This window comes from Rhinopithecus roxellana, chromosome 1 (assembly GCF_007565055.1).
Source record: "Rhinopithecus roxellana isolate Shanxi Qingling chromosome 1, ASM756505v1, whole genome shotgun sequence".
NCBI classification, from domain to species: Eukaryota; Metazoa; Chordata; class Mammalia; order Primates; family Cercopithecidae; genus Rhinopithecus; species Rhinopithecus roxellana.
Genome location: NC_044549.1, coordinates 173,436,115 through 173,462,156, shown reverse-complemented (window position 1 = coordinate 173,462,156; position 26,042 = coordinate 173,436,115). Strand labels below are relative to the sequence as shown.

The window sequence follows — 26,042 nt, the reverse complement described above, 5'->3', positions numbered from 1 at the left end:
CCAATTCCAAGAATATGGGTCAGTTCACAGATTGGTCTTAAATCTGTAATGATTATGTCTATGAACTATTTGGAACCTCAGCATAGAGCCTGAGAGATGACAAAGACTCTGAGGCAGTGGACATGCACTTAGCTTTCTTGTTGTTTAGTCTGGAGTCTTTGACATTTCAGGCTCAGAACCAGGCTGGATCAGAAACAGGCTGACTTTCTGGGGCCTTGACATTCGTTGTAGTATTCTTTGTGATTATCTGGCCTTGCAACACTGTCTCTGCCACAAAGTTCCACTCGCTGAGGCCCAGCCTCCTCAGGCTTTGGAAACAATCCCCTTAAGAGGTAACATGATATGGCAGGACTGATTTCCAACTCCAATTCCTGTTACTTCTGAGACCTTGAACGAATTATCTCACATTTTTTAGCTTTAATTTCTCATCTGAAACTTTGGGTTAACAATACTTAGATATCACTAGATGTCAAAGTTATTGTAAGACTAGAAGAGGAAATTACTCTGTATTCAATATTCAGTAAGTGGACACTATCATTAATAATAATTCTATCTATGAAAAGGGTAGTAGAACTGTAGTTAAGTATCTCATAGAACTCAGTGTGGAACCTCTGAGCTTTCCATTTTGGCAAATTCCTAAACTTCCTGAAATAACTTTTAAACAACACATGTAACTTCTTTAAGAAGAGAATACATGCTCATAAAACTGAGGCATGAACTATTATTCTCTCTGAGATGAAAGAGATGCTACTTGGCCAGTGAGCATGAGAATGACCTATAGCAAATACACTTATCAGAGTAACTGACCAACTTAAACAACTACACTAACAATGAGCAAACAACTCTCCATTTTTCTGAAAAGAGAAGTGTACAAAATGTTTTTAATTTTGTTCAGATTTAAGCATATGTAGTATCTTTGCTTTTCATCTTTATAAGCAACTCTATTGCTACCCCTTTGGGAAAATGTAACATATTTGTCACATTATATCTGTGCCTGTTTGAAAAATCATTACAATATTTTTGTGCCTGCAATCTGCACTTAAATTGTGGTTATTTATTGCTTCTTATATTGATCAGTGCAATTTCTAGGCACTAATAAGTCGCTAAATAATAAATCATAAAAAAATTCTGGAAGCATGAGGGGTTTTGCTGCAAGGAACCAAAAACATAAAGATGTTATTTGGTGCTATTCAATGTACATACCAGTGTTTGCAACATGTAATATTCCAGGAATTATTTGTGGCATCTCCTGGGAAGTGGAGCTCTCTGCCAATCCATCATGGTTGTTTTTTCTTTTCCAATTCTTATGAGCATAAAGACTTTTAGGTTTGCCTTCCAATATACAAGTAACTGCAGAGCAGCCACTCCATTGAACCCTGGACACTTCTTTTCTTCCAAGACGTAAAAGCCTATCCATTCTCCAAAATGCTTTTGCAAAGGCTTTGTGTATGTCCTCATATTCACGCCTCACTGCTTCTGTTTTGTTTATGGCAGAAAAGAGATCTTCTATTGCTGTGTATTCTTCTCTAAACACAGTGTAAAAGGAATTGATTATTTGTTGCTCATCAGTTGTCATTTGGTAAGAAGGATCAAATTTGGAAAGCTGATGGAGAAGTAAAACTGGGAGTTCCATGGATGTCAACTCTGCCGCTGAGGCACCATGATGTCCATCGAACAAACCGAAAAAACACACATTAGGTTTATTACCAAAATTACTCACTACAGTGAATTTATCATTCATGTCAGCTTTCCAAGTAGAATTTCTGTCTTCACAAATACCCACTCCTTTAATTAATAGATGACATATTTTTTGAGAATATATGACACTCCTGTCAATGTTATCAAAAATCTTATAGTATGCTGGTATTTGTTTTTTCCAAAGCAGCTCAAAAGCATTATTAATGCTCTGTAGGGTTTTTTCAGTGAACATAAAAGATGACAATAGTTTAGAAATCATGAACTGTCTCTGAACAGCAATCACTGAGGGCTGTGGTTTCTTTCCACCCATCCATTGGAAACCCAGCGTGGCCAGAGCTACATGTTGCTTCTTATGGAGAAAAATACCAGTTAGGTCAATTTCGTGCTTGCATATGGAACAGGGTAATGTGGTCGCTTGCTCATAGACCTGCTCCTCTTCATGGCGTTTGGTGTGTCTCACTGGTCTTGACTTTTTCTTTCTAAAACGTTTTCTTTTGGGTAAAAGTGGAATATCCACATATGAATCAAATGTTGATGTTTTCATATTCCATTCTCTTGATTTCCAAAACACTCTGCAAACAGGACGAAAGATATTTACATGCCAGGATGATGCAGTGAAAATCTCTTCAAGCAGGCTCTTATCATTGCAATTTGATTTGGCTCCTCACAATCTTATACAAGCCTAGGGTTAAATATTCTGAGTCATATTCCTCAAAAAACATGTAAGTACTCAATTAATTGGTGATTGACCTGTGTCTGCCTGAAATAAATTAGGCAAAAATTCCAAAAAGTCAGCCAGACATCTAAGCAAATGCTCAGAGAAATCAGCACAATATTTTACCTTAGGCATGTGAAAGTATATATTTGAGACCTGCGATTCTGATTTCTAATATGGACTGTCATGTATTGCATAATGATGTTTCAGGCAATGATGGACCATGTGCAATGGTGGTACCAAAAGATTATAATGGAGTCAAAAAATTCCTGTTGCCTAGTGACATTATTGTTGTCTCAATGACATAAAGTGCAACATGTCACTTATGTTTTTGTGTTGATGCTGGTGTCAACAAACCTAATATGCTGCCAGTCAAATAAAAGTGTAGCAAATACAAGGCCAGGCATGGTGGCTTACGCCTGTAATTCCAGCACTTTAGGAGGCCGAAGTGGGCGGATCACTTGCAGTCAGGAGTTCAACACCAGCCTGGCCAACATGGTGAAACCCCGTCTCTACTAAAAATACAAAAATTAGGCTGGCCCGGTGGCTCACACCTGTAATTCCAGCACTTTGGGAGGCCAAGGCGGACGGATCACGGGGTCAGGAGTTCAAGACCAGCCTCGCCAACATGGTGAAACCCCGTCTCTACTAAAAATACAAAAAATTAGCTGGGCATGGTGGTGAGTGCCTGTAGTCCCAGATACTTGGGAGGCTGAGGCAGGAGAATCACTTGAACCTGGGAGGCAGAGGTTACAGTGAGCCGAGATGGTGCCACTGCACTCCAGCCTGGGTGACAGAGGAAGACTCCATCTCAAAAAGAAAAAAAAAAGTATAGCAAATACAAGTTATGTACAGAACATAATACCTGGTAATGATAAATGACTATGTGACTGGCTTATGTGTTTATGATAGTATAATTTTTATTGTTATTTTAGAGTGAACTCCTTATATTAGAAAAAAATTAACTGTAAAACAACCTCAGGCCCTCCAGGAGGTATTCCAGAAGGTGTTGTTAACATAGATGACAACTCTCTGTGTTGTTGCTCCTGAAGACCTTCCAGTGGGACAAGATGTGGAGGGGAAAGAGTGATAATCCCAACTTCTGTGTAGGCCAAGGTGTGTATTTTATTTTATTTTATTTTTTTGAAAAAGGTTAAAAAGTTTTAAACAAAATTTAACAATAATTTTAGTTAAATTTTTTAATAAAAATAAAATTTAGCTGGGTGCGGTGGCTCACACCTATAATCCCAACACTTTGGGAGGTCGAGGCGGGTGGATCACATGAGGTCAGGAGTTCGAGACCAGCCTGGCCAACATGGCAAAACCCCGTTTCTACTAAAAATACAGAAAATTAGCTGAGCGTGGTGGCTCATGCCTGTAATCCCAGCTACTTGGGAGGCTGAGGCAGGAGAATTGCTTGAACCCAGGAGGCAGGAGGTGGAGGCTGCAGTGAGCAGAGATCGTGCCACTGCACTCCAGCCTGGGTGACAGAGTGAGACTCCATCTCAAAAGATAAATAAATAAATAATTTAAAATTTTAATTAAAAAATTAAAAACAGAAAAAAGCTCTTAGAATAAGGAAATGAAGCAAATAGTTTTTGTACAGCTGTACAATGTGTTTGCCTTTTAAGCCAAATGTTACAAAAGAATCAAAAAGTTCTAAAAATTAAAACGTTTACAAAGTAAAAAGTTACTGTAAGCTAAGGTTAATTTATTATTGAAGAAAAAATATTGTTTACAAGTTTAGTGTAACCTAAGTGTACAGGGTTTATAAGATCTGCAGTAGCGTGCAATAATGTGCTAGACCTTCACACTCACCACTCACTCATTGACACCCAGAGGGACTTCCAGTCCTGCAAGCTTTATTCATGGTAAGTGCCCTATTTTAAAATGTCGCATTTTTTACTCTTTGTACAATACTTTATTGTACCTCTTCTGTGTTTAGGTACACAATACTTTCCATGTGTTACAGCTGCCTACGGTATTCACTACAGTAACACACCGTACAGGTTTGTAGCCTAGGAGGGATAGGCTATACCATATAGTCTAGGTGTTAGTGGGCTGCACCGTCTAGGTTTGTGTAAGTACACTCTGTGACTTACCTACTGTGAAATTGCCTACTGATACACTTCTCAGAAAGTATCCCCATCGTTAAATGATGCATGATTCTAATTACTTTTGTGCTGCATTTCGTCTGCCTTAAAACACTTTTGTTCTAATTAGAGGGTTCACAAGAAAATGAATGGATTATGCCAAAACCAAGCAGAATAAGGAAAAGAACTGATAGTAAGGACAGAATTTTTTTAAAAACTACAACGAAGAGGTATGGGCTGAGGATAGGAAAGAAAAGATGTAGAGCTGGATGACACATTTCTGGAGAGCAGGCATCATTTTATACCCCTTCCTATCAGAAACATCTAGCACTGTACTCAGCACCTGGGGCCATTTTTATCCATTTCATGCACAATTTCCAAGGGCCTATGAAAAGTTAGAGACCAGAAAAAAAAAATGCTTTGGTTACAAAATATTTTAAAACTTGATAAAAATCAAAGTTGACTGGATGCAGTGGTTTATACCTGTAATCCCAGCACTTTGGGAGGCCAAGGTAGGGAACTCACTTGAGGCCAGGAGTTTCAGACCAGCCTGGGCAACATAGTGAGGCCTTGTCTCTATTAACAATTAAAAAAAAAAAAAAAAAAAAAAGCCAGGTGTGATGGTATGCATGCCTGTAGTCCGAGCTACACAGGAGGCTGAGGTGGGAGGATCGCTTGAGCCTGGGAGGTGGAAGCTGCAGTGAGCCATGATTGCACCACCACACTCCAGCCTGGGCTACAGATCGAGACCCTGTCTCAAAAATAAATAAATAAAGTAATTATATATATATATATATATATATATAGAGAGAGAGAGAGAGAGAGAGAGAGAGAGAGAGAGAGAGAGAGAGAGAGAGAGAGAGAGAGAGAGAGAGAGTTTCACTCTTGTTGCCCAGGCTGGAGTACAATGGTGCAATCTCGGCTCACTGCAACCTCTGCCTCCCGGGTTCAAGCGATTCTCCTGCCTCAGCCTCCCAAGTAGCTGGGATTACAGGCACCCACCACCATGCCTTGCTAATTTTGTATTTTTAGTAGAGACAGGGTTTCTCCACATTGGTCAGGCTCGTCTTGAACTCCCGACCTCAGGTGACCCACCTGCCTCAGCCTCCCAAAGTGCTGGGATTACAGCTGTTAGCCACTGTTCCCAGCCATAAATATTTATGAAATGTGACATTACAAAAACTAGTCAACTTCAACTCAATTCATATATAAATTGTATTTGAGATGGGTACATTTTAATGTGTTAGAGTAATGAGGGATGGAGCCTGCGACACTAAGAATACTTGGAGCCTCTAAGTACTTAAAACATCTCAGATACATAATAGATATTCAACAATTGAGTATCTATTGATATTCTATAGATAGTTGGTAGTTAGATAAGAAATTGACCCATTTAATTATAATGACAATATGATAATAATAATAATGAAATATATTTTGTTATAAAAGGTATATATCATCATGTTCTTAAGTTCAATGCAGAAGGATACAAAGTAGAAAATAAAAGAATGTTTTTGTCTTCCCACACTCCACTTGAACCCAGGAGGTGGAGGTTGCGGTGAGCTGCGATCACGCCATTGTACTCCAGCCTGGGCAACAAATCCCAGCCCCAGTAGTAATTGAGTTATCTATCTTTCCAAATATAAATTCGTATATAAGATCTTGTCTGGCCCTGTGCAGTGGCTCACGCATAATCCCAGCACTTTGGGAGGCAGAGGCAGGTGGATCACTTGAGGTCAGGAGTTTGGGACTAGCCCGGCCAACAGGGTGAAACCCTGTCTCTACTAACAGTACCCCAAAAATTAGATGGGCATGATGGCACGCCTGTAATCTCAGCTACTCGGGAGGCTGAGACAGGAGAATCGCTTAAACCCAGGAAGTGGAGGTTGCAGTGAGCCAAGATCATGCCACTGCACTCCAGCCTGGGCGACAGAGTGAGACACTATTTCAAAAACAAAAACAAACAAACATATTTTCTGAAGGCCAGTAGGGTCCCATTTTGCATGCCATCCTAAAATCTGATTTTCAGTAAATACTAGGTCATGGACAGGAAGTTCAAATATGGAAGAACAAAACAATATACATCGTCCCTAGGTTATCTGTGGGGGATTGGTTCCAAGACCACCCTCTCCACGCATGGATACAAAAATCTAAGGAAGCTTAGGTTCCTGATAAAAATGGCGTAGTATTTGTATCTTCCTTGTATGTTGCCTCACTCTGTCACCCAGGAGTGCAGTGGCCTAGAACTCCTGGGCTCAAGCCATCCTCCCACCTCTGCCTCCATAGTAGCTGTAACTACAGGTGTGCACCACGACGCCCGGCTAATTTTTGTATTTTTAGTAGAGATGGGTTTTCGCCATGTTGGCCGAGCTGGTATGGTCTTGAACTCCTGGCCTCATGTGATCCACCCGCCCCACCTTAGCCTCTCAAAGCACTAGGATTACTGGTGTGAGCTACTGCGTCGGCCCTCCTGTATACTTGTTTATTTATTTATTTGAGATGGAGTCTTTGCTCTGTCGCCCAGGCTGGAGTGCAGTGGTGCGATCTGCGCTCACTGCAACCTCTGCCTCCTGGGTTCAAGCAATTCTCTCACCTCAGCCTCCCAAGTAGCTGGGATTACAGGTGCTCACCTAATATATATATATATATATATATACACACACACACACACACACACACACACACACATATATATACATATAGTATTTTTAGTAGAGACGAGGTTTCATCATGTTGACCCAGGCTGGTCTTGAACTCCTGACTCAGGTGATCCACCCAGCTCTGCTTCCCAAAGTGCTAGGATTACAGGTGTAAGCCACCGCACCCGGGCCCTCCTGTATACGTTAAATCATCTCGATAGAATATGCATAATGCAACGTAAATGCTATGTAAATAGTTCTTATACTGTATTTTTATTTGTATTATTTTGGTTGTATTGGTTTATTAGTATTATTATTTTAGGAGGTATTTTGGGAATATTTTCTACCCAAAATTGGTTGAATTCACAGATGCAGAACCTTCAGATATGGAGGACTGACTCTGTTGTGAAAAATGTAGACTTAGGATTTTTTTTTTCAGGGGAGGAAAAAGCATGTAAGTTTACTTTACATAATTGACTGAAAAATACATTCAACAAATAGTAAGTAGAAGCGGCGGGCAGTGGCTCACACCTGTAATCTTAGCACTTAGGGAGGCCGAGGCTGTCGGATCACCTGAGGTCAGGAGTTCGAGACCAGCCTGGCCAACATGGAGAAACTCCGTCTCTACTAAAAATACAAAATTAGCCGGGCGTGGTAGCACCTGCCTGTAATTGCAGCTACTTGGGAGGCTGAGGCAGGAGAATCGCTTGAACCTGGGAGGCGGAGGTGGTGGTGAGCCGATATCACGCCATTGCACTCCAGCCTGGGCAACAAGAGTGAAACTCCATCTCAAAAAAAAAAAAAAAAAAAAAACAAAAAACCTGAATAAAAGAAATAGTAAATAGAATATAATACGACTCATGAACGCTGAAGGAGTGGGGGTAATCGTTATGTCCAAATAATCTCCTAGTTGTAACTTCTGTGACTGCAGGGGTCATGGAATCACCAGTCCCCTTTCTGCCAGACGTGGTGCTGGCCAATCTCCTTCACACGATAGCCAGATCTTTTAATATCTGTAAAAACGACTACAAAATTGAAATGTGTGCCCTTCTTTCTAGCCTCTGGATAAGCTTATTTTACTAAGCTCAGTTCCTTCAAGGTTGCATCTATCCCAGTGTAGATCGCCAGCTCACTGGATGGTACGTTCCCCGGGGAGAACTCGACCATTCGGTGGCGGCGGCTGTCACTGGCCTGTCTTGTAGTGATCAGCTCCTGAAGCTCCTTCTTAATTTCCTCCTGGGTAATGCGCGACTCCACCGCCATCTTTCTCCTATGGCCTCAGACTTTGAATAAAAACAACAAAAACAAGTTGGTCGCGGTGGCTCACGCCTATAATCCCAGCACTTTTGGAGGCCGAGGAGGGCCGATCACGAGGTCGGGAGTTTGAGACCAGCCTGACCGACATGGTGAAATCCGTCTCTACTAAAAATACAAAATTACCCGGGCGTGTGCCTGTAATCCGAGCTACTCGGGAGGCTGAGACAGGAGAATCCCGTGAACCCGGGAGGTGGAGGTTGCAGGGAGCCGAGATCACGCCATTGCACTCCAGCCCAGACAACAAAAGCGAAACTCCGTCTTAAAACAAACACAAAAATTGTCCCTGGGCGGGCGCTGTAGCTCGCACCTGTAATCTCAGCTACTTAGGATGCTGACACTGGAGGATGCTTGAGCCCTGGAGGTTGAGGCTGCAGTGAGCTGTGATGGCGTCACTGCACTCCACCTGGGTTACAGAGGGAGACGCGGTCTCTTCAACAACAAAAACAAATATTCATTTACTAACTGTATAACCTCAATCAAGTCTTTTAATTTCTCTGAGCATCTGCTTTCTTATCTGTAAAGTGGACAAGGTTGCTTTTAGCCTCAAATGAGGTAAATGGTGACATAGTTGGTACCTAGGGGAAGCTAAAAAAGAGAGCCTGCTCATTCTGCCCTAAGTGAAAAGGACACTGAGAACTATGCCAAATAAAAATACATTACATAAAGGCATGAAATTATAATGCTTAGGGAGAAATGTGTTCTACGTAAAATTAATTAAGAAAAAATCAGGAGATCAATGGGAGAGGATTGTTTTAACGACCTGTATTTGAGAACTGTGTAATGCATATTTACTAACATGTTGTGGTAAGTTGTTTATATCATCACTTAGTTACCAGCTATGTTACACGGTTTAAGAGAAAATGAACTTGGTCAGGTGTAGTGACTCACGCCTGTAGTCTCAACACTTTGGGAGGCTGGGGTAAGAGAATTGCTTGAGGTCAGGAGTTGGGGACCAGCCTGGGCAACATAGTGAAACCCCTTCTCTACAAAAAACTTAAAAATTAACTGGGTATAGTGGTGCACACCTGTAGTCCCAGCTACTTGGAGATTGAGCAGGGAGAATTGCATAAGCCCAGGATTTTGAGGTTTCAGTGAGCTATGATAGTGCCACAATACTCTAGCCTGGGTGACAGACTGAGACCCTGTCTCAAAAAAATACAAAAAGTATATTAAATTAAAAATAAAATGTGAGCTATATTAAATAAAACAATCAGAAGAAATATATATGTAAATTAAAAATGAATGGAAAATAATGTAATGGCCATAGAAAACAGGTAAATATCTTTAAGATGCTAGCCAGTAAAATTTGAATCCTGTAAATTATTCAAAAATCACTTCTAGAAAGGAAAACCTTCTATGATAAATGATAATAAAATAGTGCACTATGTGATAGGCAAAAGGGCTTTAGCAACCTTCATACGTGGTTTACACATGGCAATATAAATAAAAATTAAAGAAGCAAGCAAAACTCTGATAAATTTTAAATGTTTTGCCACTTTATTTGTATTTAATTCCCTGAAGTTTACGACTGTGTTGGATACAGCTACTTATCCCTGTAGTAAAATTTTATTTACAAATGTCCACATTATAAATACTTCTAGAACTATTTGCATTTTGGGACGTCTTCATGGCTTTCCCTCACCAACGATTATTTTTCCTTTTTTAATGGAAAATCTAAAAATTACACAAAAATAGGAGTATAAGTCCCCATATACTCATCACTAGCTTCGACTGTCATCAACATTTTTTATTCCTGTTTCATCTATATCCCCATCCACCTTATTTTATGTTATTTTATTTTATTTGAGGTGGAGTCTTGCTCTGTCACCCAGGCTGGAGTGCAGTGGTGCTATCTCGGCTCACTGACATCTGCTTCCCGAGTTCAAGCAATTCCTCTGCCTCAGCCTCCCGAGTAGCTGGGGCTACAGGTGCCTGCCACCATGCTTAGCTGATTTTTGTATTTTTAGTAGAGACAGGTTTCACTATGTTGGCCAGGCTGGTCTTGAACTCCTGACCTCAAGTGATCTGCCTACCTCAGCCTCCCAAAGTGCTGGTTTACAGGTGTGAGCCACTGCACCCAGCCTATGTTATTTAATGTTATCACAATTTTTGCTGGAGTATTGTAATGCCAATCTCCAAATTGTATCAACTCACCCATGAATACTTCAGTCTCAACAAATTTTATCAGCATCCAATCACTTCTTCCATACCTACAATAGGCCGGGCGCGGTGGCTCATGCCTGTAAATGCCAGCACTTTGGGAGGCCGAGGCGGGTGGATCACCCGAGGTCGGGAGTTTGGGACTAGCCTGACCGACATGGAGAAACCCCATCTCTATTAAAAAAAATACAAAATTAGCCGGGCGTGGTGGTACATGACTGTAATCACAGCTACTGGGGAGGCTGAGGCAGGAGAATCGCTTGAACCCAGAGGGTGGAGGTTACGGTGAGCCGAGATGGCGCCATTGCACTCCAGCCTGGGCAACAAGAGCGAAACTCTGTCTCAAAAAATAAATAAATAAATAAAAATAAAAAATAAAAACTACAATAGGCCAGCTACTGTGCAAGGTGCTGAGATGCACAGATGGATGAGGATGCACCCTGCCCTTGAAGCTATGAGGGGAAAAGATTGCAATTCCGTCCATATGCTCATCCAGGTCATTAATAAAGGAATGAAACAGGTCAGGTGAAGCCAAGGATAAAGCCCCATTATTGTGCCCAACCAGGAACCTAGCCCTTCATCTGGCTAGGAATGGTGTAATGAGACCTAAGAAAATGACCTAGGAAAACTCACAGCTGAGACTTATTAGCAAGGGGTCCAAGGCAGTATCCAAGGGAATGATCACTTAGCCGGCAGAAGGAGCAAGAGGACCCAGCAAAAGAAATGGACAGGTAAGCAGAGAAGTAGGGGAAGAAACTGGGTCTGTCAAGGCCTTTGAGTGCTTTTGGCCAAAATATATAAAAATATTTTAATTGCTATATTTTGGTAGTATTCATGTAAAGGATGTAGTTTTATGAGGCTTGATGAACTATTGGGACAATATATAAGGCACAGCAACACTGTGTTTTGATCTGAAGTCAATTACTTATATCAGAACTTCATTGTTCCATGTGCCAGGGACAGCCATAATACAGCTCTATCACACACGGGCCATTCTTAGAATGTATTGCATCATTCATATGTTCATTCATTCACAATAACAAATTAAACTGGCCGGGCACGGTGGCTCATGCCTATAATCCCAGCACTTTGGGAGGCTGAGGCGGGCCTATCACTTGAGGTCAGGAATTCGAGACCAGCCTGGCCATCATAGTGAAACCCTGTCTCTACTAAAAATACAAGAATTACCCAGGCATGGTGGCAGGCGCCTGTAATCCCAGCTACCCAGGAGGCTGAGGTGCGAGAATCACTTGAACCCGAGAGGCAGAGTTTGCAGTGAGCCGAGATTGCGCCATTGTACTACAGCCTGGGAGACAGAGACTCTGTCTCAAAATAAATAAATAAATAAATAAATAAATAGATAAATGTAAATTAATTAACTATAAAGACATCAGAATAAGAGCATAGAGAGGAATGCAAGTCCTTTTGTATAAGGTAGAGGAATATATCACTCTTCAATGTACATAGTTTACAGGAAGCCAAGGTTTCATCTGATAACTAAGAATGTGGAGGAAAAGAATACTGTAGATATCATTATTCATTGGCTATACTTATTATCCAAAAAAAATTTAAGAAAGTTTACCTTAAAGCATTATTGGTGCTCATGTTCCTTTGGAATTACCTTTCTTTGCCCTCCCTTTATCCCCTTTCCCTCTATTTCTCCAACTTGAGTAGTGATGGTGGAGGTAGAGGTGAATGTGATGGCCGTGGCAGAAGTAGTGGGGATAGTGATGAGAGCGGTGGTGGGCGTTCCCCTGACTTGATGGTAGAGCTCCCTGTGTGGAATGTTTACTACATCACCCGGAACCTCAGTCAGAACTCACTTTATGATTCAGAAGGACTATGAAGCAATAACATTACAAGTTGTATGAAGTCAACTTGGGAATTTCTGAAAGAAGGAGCATTTGTTAAATATACTGTCTTACTCTCTCTTCCTTTCTCTGCCATCGTGGTGTGTGCTTGACTCTGCTTCTCACCATGTCTTCTCACAAAACTTTCAGGATTAAGCGTTCCCTGGCCAAGAAACAAAAGCAAAATCGTCCCACTCCCCAGTGGATTTAGATGAAAACTGGTAATAAAATCAGGTAGAACTTCAAAAGGAGACATTGGAGAAGAACCAAGCTGAGTCTATAAGGAATTCCACGTGAGATGGCACACATATTTATGTTGTGTGAAGGTCAAGACCACCTTACCATATAAAGCTGAAAATGTTACCACTATCTGGATAGTTGGACATGTTTTATTGGGAATATATTTTTTCTCTCTGTGTGTGCTATGAAGGCACTGGTTGGCTGGGTTCAGTAATAAATATGTGAGGCCTTTCATTTCTGTCTCTACATATAAATATAAATATATATATACTGTCTTACTGCTGGATGCAGGGGCTTACGTCTGTAATCCCAGCACTTTGGGAGGCCAAGACAGGAGGATTTCTTGAGGCCTGGAGTTCAAGACCAGCCTGAGCAACATATCGAGACCCCATCGCTACAAAAAAAGAAAAAAAAAAAAAGAAAACAATTAGCTGAGCATTGTTGCACACACCTGTAGTGCTAGCTACTCAGGAGAATGAGGCAGGAGGGTCACTTGAGTCCAGGAGTTTGAGGCAGTCAACTGCAGTCAACTATGATTGTGCCATTCCACTCCAGCCTGGCTGACAGAGCAAGATCCTGTCTTTAAAATAAATAAATGAACTGTCTTATGCCTATGTAGTAGAAATGAAAATGTAAGAAGAGTGACTATCAGTTTTTTTAATAAGTTGTGGCACTTTCAAATAGCCATTTTAGGAGACTATCCTTACTGTATAGATGGGATGTCTTCCCAGCCAGTGTTACAGCACCTCGGGCCATCTGTCTACGACACCTCCTCTATCTGCTCTGTAGATCCTACCCACCCCATCTTGCTGTCTCAGGTAACTGCCTGAGAGTTGTAGATCTTGACTGGACTGGCTTTTATAATTATTTCCCCAGCCTTCACTCCTGGCTAATATTTTTAGTTCCTAAATCTTTAATCCACAGCTGCATGCCACTCCCTCACCCCAAGGCTGGGTTAGAACAAGAGTCCTACAGCAGGTTGCCTGAATGCTGAAGAAGTTTGGACAAGCCCAACTGTCAACTAGATATCGCCCTGAAGAGGTATCAAAGTCAACATGTTCAAAATGGAACTCACTAACCTTTCCTCCAGAAACTTCTTTGATCATCAACTTAGTTTAACTGGAACGTCTCAGAGAATCCCTTTTCCTGTGTGGTTCCAGGTTAAATTTGGCCAAGGAGGGAATCTTAATATTTAAAACTTAGGGGTTTATATTGGAATGCTATCATCATCCAATGAGTTCACCCACAGATGCTGAAGTGCCTAGCAGGTTTCTGTTTGTTCTTTGTTCCCCACTACTCTACCTCCAGGTTTTCCTCCAGCTCCAGGTCTTGCTGACCAATAGCAGCCCCGGGCCTATTAGCTGGCACCTGTCTGTGGGCCCACAGAAGCAAACATTTCCTCTAGACTTCCCTATCAACTTCTCCTTCATGGTCCAGTTTGGGCATCTGGTCTGGATGTCCCTGGCTTCTCAGACTGACTGGATGGGGACTTCCCTGATGCCCCAACTCCTCTTCCTAGATGTTTAGTTGACCAGCTTCTCCCACAAACTAATTTTAACAATAAATCCTTTTTTCCACAATGCCTAGGGTTCTGCTTTACTGATTGAACCTTAGCTAATACAGGGACCGCCATCACCCCATCCTCCTTTCCAGGATATATGAAATTGATCACCAAGACCTGTCAGATCTCTCTCTCTCTCTCTCTCTGTTTATTTTATTTATTTATTTATTTTGAGATGGATTCTCACTCTGTTGCCAGGCTAGAGTGCAGTGGCTCAATCTCAGCTCACCGCAACCTCCTGCCTCAGCCTCCTGAGTAGCTGGGATTACAGGTGTGTGCGATCACACCAAGCTGATTTTGTATTTTTAGTAGAGACAGGATTTCACCATGTTGGCCAGGCTGGTCTCGAACTCCTGACCTCTGGTGATCTGCCCACCTCGGCCTCCCAAAGTCGTGGGATTACAGGCGTGAGCCACTGTGCCCAGCCAGATCTCTCTCTTCAATATCCCTCTACCCACCCACTTGTCTCCATCCCCAGTGCTATCTCATGGTTCTAGGAGGTGAAAATATCTTGCCCAGATTTCCTAACTGCTCAATTCACTTCCAGTCTGTTGCCTCTCAGTGCGTTCCCCTTAGAGCAGTCAGAGGAGGTGATGCCCTGACTGAGGCCCATTACTTGCTTGCCCTTGTCCTTGGGATAACCTCCCTAATGTGTTTGACAAAGCTCTGTCTCTATTGGCGTCTGCTAACTTCTCCAGCTCCATCTGTCAGCACTGCTCCTTCACCCCATGCCAATATTATGTAGTCATTAGATAAATTGTTGCCAGTTTGGTATTAGATGATTATAACCTGAATTTTTCTTATTTATTGCTTTTTAAAATCACACTGAGCATACAGGCAGTGCATATTAATATCTAGCAGTTGGCCAGGCACGGTGGCTCATGCATGTAATCCTAGCAATTTTGGGGGCTGAGGCAGGCAGATTGCTTGAGCTCAGGAGTTTGAGACCAGTCTGGGCAACATGGCAAAACCATGTCTTTACCAAAAATACAAAAATTAGCTGGGAGTGGTGGCGCATGCCTGTGGTCCAAGTTACTCGGGAGGCTGAGGTGGGAAGATGGCTTGAACCTGGGAGGCAGAGGTTTGCAGTGAGGTAAGATTGTGCCACTGCACTCCAGCCTGGGTGACAGAGTGAGACCCCATCTCATAAAAAATATATATATACACACACATATATATATGAGTGTGTGTGTATGTATATTATATATATTATATATGTGTGTGTATATAATATATACACACACATATAAACATATATATATTTGTGTATATATATGGCAGCTGCATTATCCCCATGCCACCGTAGGTGTGGGAGAGAATGAGGCATCTCCTTCAGGCAAGTGCCTAGTGCCTGTAAACCCCATTTCCCTAGAGTGGGGTCAGGCATCTCATAGGGTGGCTGTGGTGTTCACATCACACTTCCGCATGCAGCTATCAGGCCGGATGGTGATAAGGATAGTGGAAAGGCCCCTTACAGAAGTTAACTGGTGACTTACTGTAAAATTCTCTTTAGAAAGGCAAAAATAGAGAAAGCATAGTTCTGAGATGCTTCCCAAGAGTGAAGATGAGTATATCTCTACGCAGATTCTCAGCAGCTTGTTTTCTTCCAAAGTGTATTTGTTGTGTGTTAATTTTATTAATTGATCGATTATTTATTTTATTGACTTCAATAAAAATGTTGTATTTTTTATTTATTAGATATCCAATTAATGCATTCTCCTTTTAAAAATATTCAAATAATACAGAAGTAAGCAGAGGAAAAATAGAGGAAACTGCTGCCAAAAGTAGGGTGTGTATTATTCCAGACTGAGTTTTATGTATTTTTATATATACATGAAAACATACATGCTATCCATTATTAAATTTAGGTATCATTTGCATAAAATCCATTGCTCAATTTTTAAATGTACAGCTTGAAAAATTTTTATATAGGAACTTACTTGTAGACTCCATTAAGTTTTGTTCATTTTCTGTATTTTCTTTTTTTGTTGTTGTTGATATGGAGTCTTGCTCTGTCGCCCAGGCTGGAGTGCAGTGGTGCGATCTCGGCTCACTGCAAGCTTCGCCTCCCGGGTTTACGTTATTCTCCTGGCACAGCCTTCTGAGTAGCTGGGACTACAGGCGCCTGCCACCACGCCTGGCTAATTTTTTGCATTTTGTTTAGTAGAGATGGGATTTCACCGTGTTAGCCAGGATGGTCTCAATCTCCTGACTTCGTGATCCACCCACCTCGGCCTCCCGAAGTGCTGGGATTATAGGCATGAGCCACCGCACCTGGCCGTTTTCTGTATTTTCTTTAGTAAATTCACAACATAATTACAATATTATTCTGTAAATGTTTTATTTCACTTACCAGTATGGAATAGGGATTTTTCAAGTCAGTACTTATCAACCTACCTATTGTTTTTAACCACTGTATTATATTCCATAGTATATGTAAAGATGTAACATGGATTATTTAACCATTTATCTATAATAATGAAAAATTTTTTTGCTGTAACAATATTTCATAAGGAAAAGAAATACAGTAACTCAGTAAGGTAGAGGATCACATAATCAATGTACAAAAACCAAAACAATTAATTTGAAAATATAAAAGTAAAAATAGCCTATTAGATATTATAAAAAATAATTTAACTAAGAACAAACAAAAAAAGTTTGAGTGAAGAAAATGCATATGAAAAAAGCTGTAAAACTCTACCAAGAACAAAAAAATATGAATAAAGGCAAAGACTCATCTTGTCCTTGGATCAGAAAACTCAGTATTGCTGGGCGCAGTGGCTGATGCCTGTAATCCCAGCACATTAGGAGGCTGAGGCGGGTGGATCACCTGAGGTCAGGAGTTCAAGACCAGCCTGGCCAACATGGCAAAACCCTGTCTCTACTAAAAATACAAAAATTAGTTGGGTATGGTGGCGAGTGCCTGTAGTCCCAGCTACTCAGGAGGCTGAGACAGGAGAATCACTTGAACCCAGGAGGCAGAGGTTGCAATGAGCCGAGATCACGCCATTGCACTGCAGCCTGGGTGACAGAGCAAGACTCTACCTCACAAAAACAAAACAAAACAAAACAAAACAAAAAACCTCAATATTATATAAAGTTACCATCAAAGGGGGAAAAGCAAACCATCCACAGGGAGAAGATATTTACAACATGTATATTGACAAATAAGAAAGTATTCAAATCCAAAATATGTAAAGATATAAATAACTCAAGCAAATAAACAATGGAAAGACAGATAGTCCCTTCTCCCCAAAAGTTAGAAGACTTGAGAGACATTTCACAGAGGAAATAGAATTATTTATACAATAGAATATCATACCTCAGAGGAAAGAATCACTCCTACTACCCACAACATTAAAGAATATCAGGAAGTACATACATATTGACCAAAAGAACTGACAACATTGAACCTACAGAGGAAGATTCCATACATGGGAGTCCATTAAGTTGCAAACTAAATATGTTGTTTAGGATGCAAATGAGTGTGATAAAACACTAAAAAAAAAAAAGTAATAATAAACAAAAATCCAAAATAGCACTTATGTCAGAAAGGCCAGGAAAAGAAATGTGATTGAGGCCTTCAAAGTAGTGCTGATTAGATGATCAGTACATTATTCGTCACAGTATTGTTATTATATTTTACATATATATTTAAAAAGTTACTTTGTGCCTATTGTTTTTTAAATGAAGGAGGCAGCATTGTTTATATTGCTCAAAAATAAGTGGCTGGTTGACTAAATGAGTCAAAAATACAATGGCATATTACATAGCCTATTCAAATAATACGTATTTATTTATTTAGAAAGAAATCCACTGGATATTTTTTCATGAAAAAAAAGCAGACCAGGCTGGTCGCGGTGGCTCACACCTGTGATCTCAGCACTTTGGGAGGCCGAGGCAGGTGGATCACGAGGTCAGGAGTTTGAGACCAGCCTGGCCAACATGGTGAAACCCCGTCTCTACTAAAAAATTAGCTGGGTGTGGTGGTGTGCGCCTGTAATTCCAGCTACTCCGGAGGCTGAGGTGAGAGAATCACTTGAACCTGGGAGGCGGTAGTTGCCGTGAGCTGAGACAGCACCACTGCATTCCAGCCTGGGTGACAGAGCAAGACTCTGTCTCAAAAAAAAAGAAAAAAAGAAATATGATGAGCCTATTTATGTGAAATTGAATAGGGGCATAAAGAAATAACTAAAATAATGTTTACTGAACCACAAATACTAGTTTTATCTTTGTAGGAGATTTGTACTTTCTTCTTTTTGCTTACATATACATATACATATACATATGAGAATGTATTATTTTCCTTAAATAATATATTTTCAAATAAATCCATATCCCTTTTCACTTTTTTACATAAAAACCTTCACATTGCCAAGGCTGGAGTGTGGTGATACAATCACAACTCACTGCAGCCTCAATCTCTTGGGCTCAAGCAATCCTCCCACTTTCAACCTCCTGAGTAGCTGAGACTACAGGCACATGCCACTGTGTCAGGCTAATTTTTTGTTGGTGGGTTTGTTTGTTTTTCCTTCACATTTTATTTTATTTTATTTTATTTTTTGAGATGGAGTTTCACTCTTTTTGCCCAGGCTGGAGTGCAGTGGCCCGATCTTGGCTCACTGCAAACTCTGCCTCCCAGGTTCAAGTGATTCTCCTGCCTCAGCCTTCTGAGTAGCTGGGATTACAGGCGCCTGCCACCACACTTGGCTAATATTTGTGTGTGTTTTTTTTTTTTTTTTTTTTTTAAGTAGAGACGTGGTTTCACTATGTTGGTCAGCCTTGTCTGGAACTCCTGACCTCAGGTGATCCACCTGCCTCGGCCTCAGAAAATGCTGGGATTACAGGCATGGGTCACCGTGCCTGGCCTACACATTTTAATCTTAAAAATAAACCAATTTAGGCCAGTTGCGGTGGCTCACGCCTGTAATCCCAACACTTTGGGAAGCTGAGCTGGGCAGATTACCTCAGGTCGGGAGTTTGAGACCAGCCTGACCCACATGGAGAAACCCCATCTCTACTAAAAAAAAAAACAACAACAAAAAACAGAATTAGTCAGGCACTGTGGCGCATGCCTGTAATCCCAGCTACTCAGGAGGCTGAGGCGGAGAATCTCTTGAACCCAGGAGGTGGAGGTTGTGGTGAGTCGAGATCATGCCTTTGCACTCCAGCCTGGGCAACAAGAGAGAAACTCTGTTTCAAAAAAATTTAAAAACAAACCAATCTAAAAGGAAAAAATCATAAAAATGTACTTGCTTCTTATTAAAGTGGAAAAAGCTAAGCAAAGTCAGGCTCTGATGTGAAAGCGTTCTTTTCCTCCTTCCTCAATCCATCACCCAAAGATAGACTCACTGGAAGACATGAAACATTCCAATATGGGTCAGAAAGCAGTTTTATTATATTTCACATATACTCAAACTATAGAAACAGTTTTTTAAAAAAAAAACTTATTTTTTAAATTGAGATGGGGTCTTGCTATGTTGCCCAGGCTGGCTTCAAACTCCTTGGCTCAAGCAATCTTCCCGCCTCAGTCTCCTGAGTAACTGGGACTACCAGCATGTGCTACGGCATCCAGCTGAGACTATTCTGTCATCTGCTTTTTTACTTAGCAATGTGAGTATGCAAAAAGTTATCTAATACTTTCTCTATTGATGGACATTTAGTCTGTTAACAGCATTTGCCTTTTACAAACACTGCTGCAACAACAACAACAAAATTTGCATATGTATCTATTAGATAAACTCCCTGTAGTAGAATTCCTCTGTCTGTGAATAAGTAAATTTTGAATTTTTCAGATTCATTCAACAACACTTTATTGAGGATGTACTATGCGCCAGGCACTGTTCCATGGAAGAAAAATTGACAGGCCAGGTATGGTGGCTCACATCTGTAATCCCAGCATTTTGGGAGTCCAAGGCAGGAAGATGGCTTGAGGTCAGAAGTTCAAGACCAGTCTGGGGAACATAGTGAGACTCCCATCTCTATAAAATTACAAAAATTAGCCTTGCATGGCAACATACACTTGTTGTCTCAGCTTCTCAAGAGGCTGAGGTTGGGAAGACAGCTTGGGCCTGGGAGGTCAAGGCTGCAGTGAGCCATGATTGCACCACTGCACTCCAGCCTGGGCGACAGAGTGAGACCCCGCCTCAGAAAACAAAATGAAAAAAAAAGAGAGAGAGAGAAAATGAAAAGACAAGCCACAGACTAGGAGAAAATATTTTGTAAAACATACATCTGATACAGGACAAAGAACTGTTAAAACTCAATAAAAAACACAACTCAATTTTAAAATGGGCATAGAATCTGGATAGACACTACACAAAAGAAGATACACAGATGGCAAATAAGCATATGCAATGATGCTAATAATGTATGTCACTAGAGAATTGCAAACTAAAACAAAGAGATACCACTACACACCTGTTAGAATGGCCAATCTAAAACACTAGCTATAGCAAAGGCTAGTGAGGATGTGGAGCAACAGGAACTCTCATTCATTACTGGTGTGAATGCAAAATGGTATGGCTACTTTGAAAGACAGTTTGGCGGTTTTTTACAAAACTATACATAGTGTAACCATATGATCTAGCAATGCTACTTCTTGGTACTTATCCAAATGAGTTGAAAATTTATCTTCACGCTAAAACCTACGAACAAGTGTTTATAGCAGCTTTCTTCATAATTGCCAAACTTGGAAGCAGTCAAGACATCCTTCAGTAGGTAAACAGACAAACTATGGTACATCCATACAATAGAATGTTGCTCAGTGATAAAAAAAAAATAAATAAATAAATAAATAAATAAAAATAAAAATACGCAGGCACAGTGGCTCAGGCCTGTAATCCCAGCACTTTGGGAGACTGAGGAGGTCAGATCACCTGAGGTCAGAAGTTCGAGACCTGCCTGACCAACATGGTGAAACCCCATCTTTACTAAAAATATAAAAATTAGCTGGGCGTGATGGTGCATGCCTGTAACCCCAGCTACTTGGGAAGCTGAGGTAGAAGAATCGCTTGAACCCGGGAGGTGGAGGTTGCAGTGAGCTGAGATCACGCCACTGCATTCCAGCATGGCGACAGATCAAGACTCCGTCTCAAAAAAAAAAAAAAAAAAAAAAAGAAAAAGAAAGAAATGAGTTGTCAAGCCCCCAAAAGACATGGATGAATCTTAAATGCATATCACTATCACTAAGTGAAAGACGCCAACTGAGGCTGGGCATGGTGGCTCACGCCTGTAATCCCAGCACTTTGGGAGGCTAAGGTGGGTAGATCACCTGAGGTCAGGAGTTCGATATCAGTCTGGTCAACATGACGAAACCCTGTCTCTACTAAAAATACAAAAATTAGCTGGGCGTGGTGGTGCGGGCCTATAGTCCCAGCTACTTGGGAGGCTGAGGTGGGAGGATCACTTGAGCCTGGGAGGCAGAGGTTGCAGTGAAGCAAGAGTGTGCCACTGCACTCCAGCCTGGGTGACAGAGTGAGACTGAAGAAAAAAAAAGGAAGAAAGGAAAAGAAGAAAGGAAGAGAAAGAAAGAAAAAAGAAAGAAAGAAAGAAAGAAAGAAAGAAAGAAAGAAAGCCAGCCAATTGGAAATAGCTACATACTATATAATTCCAATTATATGACATTCTATAAAAGGCAATACTATGGAGACAGTAAAATGATCAATGGTTTCCAGGGGTTCAGGAGAAGGGGATGAATAGGTGGAGAACAGGAGATTTTTAGGGCTGTAAAATTATTCTGTGTGATAACGTAATGGTGAATACTTGTGACACGTTTGTCAAAACCCATAGAATGTACAACACAAAAAGTGAACTTTAATGTCAACTGTGGACTTTAGGTTATAATGATATATCAATATTGGCTCATCAACTTTAATAAATGTACCACACTAATGCAAGATGCTAATAAGGGAAAGAAGTGGTGGGAGGCAGTGAAGGGTATACTGGAAATGTCTGTACTTTCTGCTCAATTTTTTTGTAAACCTAAAACTACTCAAAAGTAAAATTTATTAATTAAAGTGGTATGTGTGTTTGTGCGTGTGTGTGTAAGTAGGACATTCTTTTTTTTTTTTTTTTTTTTTTTTTTTGAGACGGAGTCTCACTCTGTCGCCCAGGCTGGAGTGCTGGTGCTGTGGCCGGATCTCAGCTCACTGCAAGCTCCGCCTCCCGGGTTCACGCCATTCTCCTGCCTCAGCCTCCCGAGTAGCTGGGACTACAGGTGCCCGCCACCTCGCCCAGCTAATTTTTTTGTATTTTTTAGTAGAGACGGGGTTTCACCGTGTTAGCCAGGATGGCTCTCGATCTCCTGACCTCGTGATCCGCCCGTCTCGGCCTCCCAAAGTGCTGGGATTACAGGCTTGAGCCACCGCGCCCGGCCAGTAGGACATTCTAAGAAAATATCTTTCTGGAAGTGCATCTAGTAATTTTTCCTCCTAATTCATATCTAAAACAGATACACATCAACAGTGAATGTTGTAGGAAATTAGAAGACAGACCACTATCTTGGGAAGGATAACAACGCAAGAGAAGAATTCCTTTAAGATGGTTATTTCAATTAATTATTTTATATATTGAGCACCTACCGGGGTAGGCACTAGACACACAGGCCAACAGCAGGCCTCTGTGCTTGTTGAGCTCAGTGCCTGTCACGGGGAAGACAGACACACAGATGCACTACTAGATAATAACTATCAGTGCTGATCATGTGCTGCGCTCTTTCTAAGCATTCCACCCACATTGTCTCTCAACCATACAACAACCCTACACACAGGCACTAATAATCTACTTTACAGACAAGGACCCTAAAGCTCTAGAAAGTGAATTAACTTTGCTGCAATAAATGGCAGAACCCAGGTGTGCTGACCTGCAAACAATGTGTCAGAAACTGCCAAACTGTCTTCCAAAGTGGCTGTAAAAATCAATTCATTTTGGAAGAAGAGGACAATCAGTGATACATTTGCTTAGATGTTTCTTTCACATTATTTGAAAGCGTTGAACTTCAAATACATTCACAAATCTTAATATCTGATTCTCATTCTTCTGTTCTTGCCTTTCTTTCACTGGAATAAATTCTTTTTTTTTTTTTTTTTTTGGGTGCGGTAGCCGGATCTCAGCTCACTGCAAGCTCCACCTCCCGGGTTTACGCCATTCTTCTGCCTCAGCCTCCCGAGTAGCTGGGACTACAGGCGCCTGCCACCTCGCCCGGCTAGTTTTTTGTATTTTTTAGGAGAGACAGGGTTTCACCGTGTTAGCCAGGATGGTCTTGATCTCCTGACCTTGTGATCCGCCCGTCTCGGCCTCCCAAAGTGCTGGGATTACAAGCTTGAGCCACCACGCCTGGCGGAATAAATTATTTGACTTGTCATCCTTCCAACTGCAGGACAATCAAATACATGTGGCTTAATGGGAAGGTGGTCAGATTAGAAAATAATGAAAGTCAATCTCTCCAGTAGGGAGCCCTTGTTTGGCTTGAAACTGCCCATCAAATTCAAGTTTCTTACATGTTCCACAACTATGATTGTAAAAGTCAAGGCAGCAGGCACCAGACTGTGTGGAAGAAAGTTATATTTAGTATTCCTTTCGGAGTTGTCTCTTTGGATATCGTGGAGATTCTGGTACAGGCTGTTACTGTTTGAGGGCTTCTGGGCCTGCAGCAGAGGAAGAGTGGGTGGTTTGCTGACAGTTCTTATAAATACCCCCAGTATTTATTTAATGGCAGAAACACACAGAGAGAACACACAGAGCATTAGAAGAGAGAACATAGCTTAGCTCCATTCATCCCCTGGGCCCAGGACCAAGCACTTCTAATCTGTTCTGAGGAACTGCTTCTGGGGCCAGCTGCAGCCCTGTGTCTGGGGAAGTCACCTGCCTGCTTGCTAAAGGAGGAAGGAAGGAAGGAACAGGGAACAATGAGGCCCTTGTAAAAAGCCAAGTTTTGCTTTTTTTTTTTTTTAAAGTTTATTTTCTAACCATGTCACTCCTCTGCTTAAAATCTTTCAGTAGCTTTCCACTGTTTCTGGAATAAAGGTCAAAGGTCTTAATATGATGAGCAAAGTTCTGTAGGGCCTGGCCAAAGCCTGACTCTTCAGCCTAATCTCTTCCCACTTTCCCATTCATTAACATTCCTCAAACATAATCCACACTCTGCCCACCTCGGTACTGGACATGCTATTCCCTCTGCTCAAAGGCTTTTCTCCCCACTGGCACTCGGTTAATTCTAACTTATTCCTCATTTCTCATTTAAAACCTCATTTCCACAGTTGAACTTCAGCATCATCAGAAAAGTGTTTCTTGACGCTTCACAGGAATCCTCCACACTTTGTCAAATGCCTCCACAACTCCTTATGCTTTGCATTGATTCAAGTTTTTTATTTTATTTTATCATATTTTATTTATTTATTTACTTACTTATTTGAGTCAGAGTCTTGCTCTATTGCCCAGACTGGAGTGCAATGTCACCATCTCAGCTCACTGCAACCTCCGCCTCCTGGGTTCAAGCGATTCTCCTGCCTCAGCCTCCTGAGCAGCTGGGATTACAGACACGTGCCACCATGCCTGGCTAATTTTGTACTTTTAGTAGAGACGGGATTTCTCCATGTTGATCAGGCTGGTCTCGAACTCTGGACCTCAGGTGATCCGCCCACCTCGGCCTCCCAAAGTGTTGGTATTACAGGTGTGAGCCACCAAGCCTAGACTTTTTTTTTTTTTTTTTTTTTGAGACAGAGTTTTGCTCTTGTTGCCCAGGCTGGAGTGCAATGGCTCGATCTCGGCTCACCACAACCTCTGCTTCCCAGGTTCAAGCGATTCTCCCGCCTCAGCCTCCTGAGTAGCTGGGATTACAGGCATGAGCCACCACGTCCGGCTAATTTTGTTTTTGTTTTTGTTTTTTTTTTGAGACGGAGTCTCACTCTGTCGCCCAGGTTGGAGTGCAGTGGCAGGATCTCAGCTCACTGCAAGCTCTGCCTCCCAGGTTCACGCCATTCTCCTGCCTCAGCCTCCGGAGTAGCTGGGACTACAGGCGCCCGCCCCCTCGCCCAGCTAGTTTTTTGTATTTTTTAGTAGAGATGGGGTTTCACCATGTTAGCCAGGATGGTCTCTATCTCCTGACCTCGTGATCCGCCCGCCTCGGCCTCCCAAAGTGCTGGGATTACAGGCTTGAGCCACCGCGCCTGGCCTAATTTTGTATTTTTAGTAGAGACGGGGTTTCTTCATGTTCGTCGGGCTGGTCTGAACTCCCGACCTCAAGTGATCTGCCTGCCTCAGCCTCCCAAAGTGTTGGGATTACAGCCACCACACCCGGCTGGTTCAAGTTTGTAATGTTAGTAATGATGTACTTGTTTATTTAAGCAATGTCGATCTCTTCATTCCCATTCTGCTTGCCTTTTTAATCCCAGAGCCAATTCATAGATTTGTAGTAAATATGCCTGCTATGTAGTAAAAGTTTCATAAATATTTATTAAACAAATGAATGAACAAATAAAGTAAACATTTGAGCTCTTAAATATTTAGTTTTTAATAGAGGGAGTAAGAAAGATTCCCATGTTTTTCCCTCATCCTCAGTTCTTAGCAGTGAGGTCTTAGTCTGAAGATACGTGCCTCAGAAGCTGGCCAACAGAATAGCTAAGAGAAAGGAGAGTGGAGTATTAGAAACTCTTGGACTCTGCTAAGAATTCAGCTACCAAGCAGTCATCCCCTTTAGAACTGTGCTGTCCAATATGGTAGCTACCAGCCACATTGGCTATTTAAATTCAAACTAGTTAGAATTTTAGC

General features: G+C 41.5%; 1 protein-coding gene and 1 pseudogene across 2 annotated transcripts in view; one reads left to right on the top strand and one right to left on the bottom strand.

Annotated features, from left to right (window-relative positions):
• PP2D1 (protein phosphatase 2C like domain containing 1) overlaps positions 1 to 12,408 on the bottom strand; it is a 29,478-nt gene extending 17,070 nt beyond the window's left edge. For both annotated transcript variants that reach the window (XR_004058122.1, XM_010367606.2), the window contains exons 1-2: positions 12,205 to 12,408; positions 1,204 to 2,270 (exon numbers count right to left, since the gene is read on the bottom strand). Coding sequence is in view for 1 of the 2 variants with exons in the window: in XM_010367606.2 (XP_010365908.1) it covers positions 1,204 to 2,270; positions 12,205 to 12,227 (1,090 nt within the window). In the remaining variant the exon portion in view is untranslated. The remainder of the gene's footprint in view (positions 1 to 1,203; positions 2,271 to 12,204) is intronic.
• A 191-nt stretch (positions 12,409 to 12,599) lies between these two features.
• LOC115898390 lies at positions 12,600 to 12,755 on the top strand (annotated as a pseudogene).
• Positions 12,756 to 26,042: the final 13,287 nt, after the last annotated feature.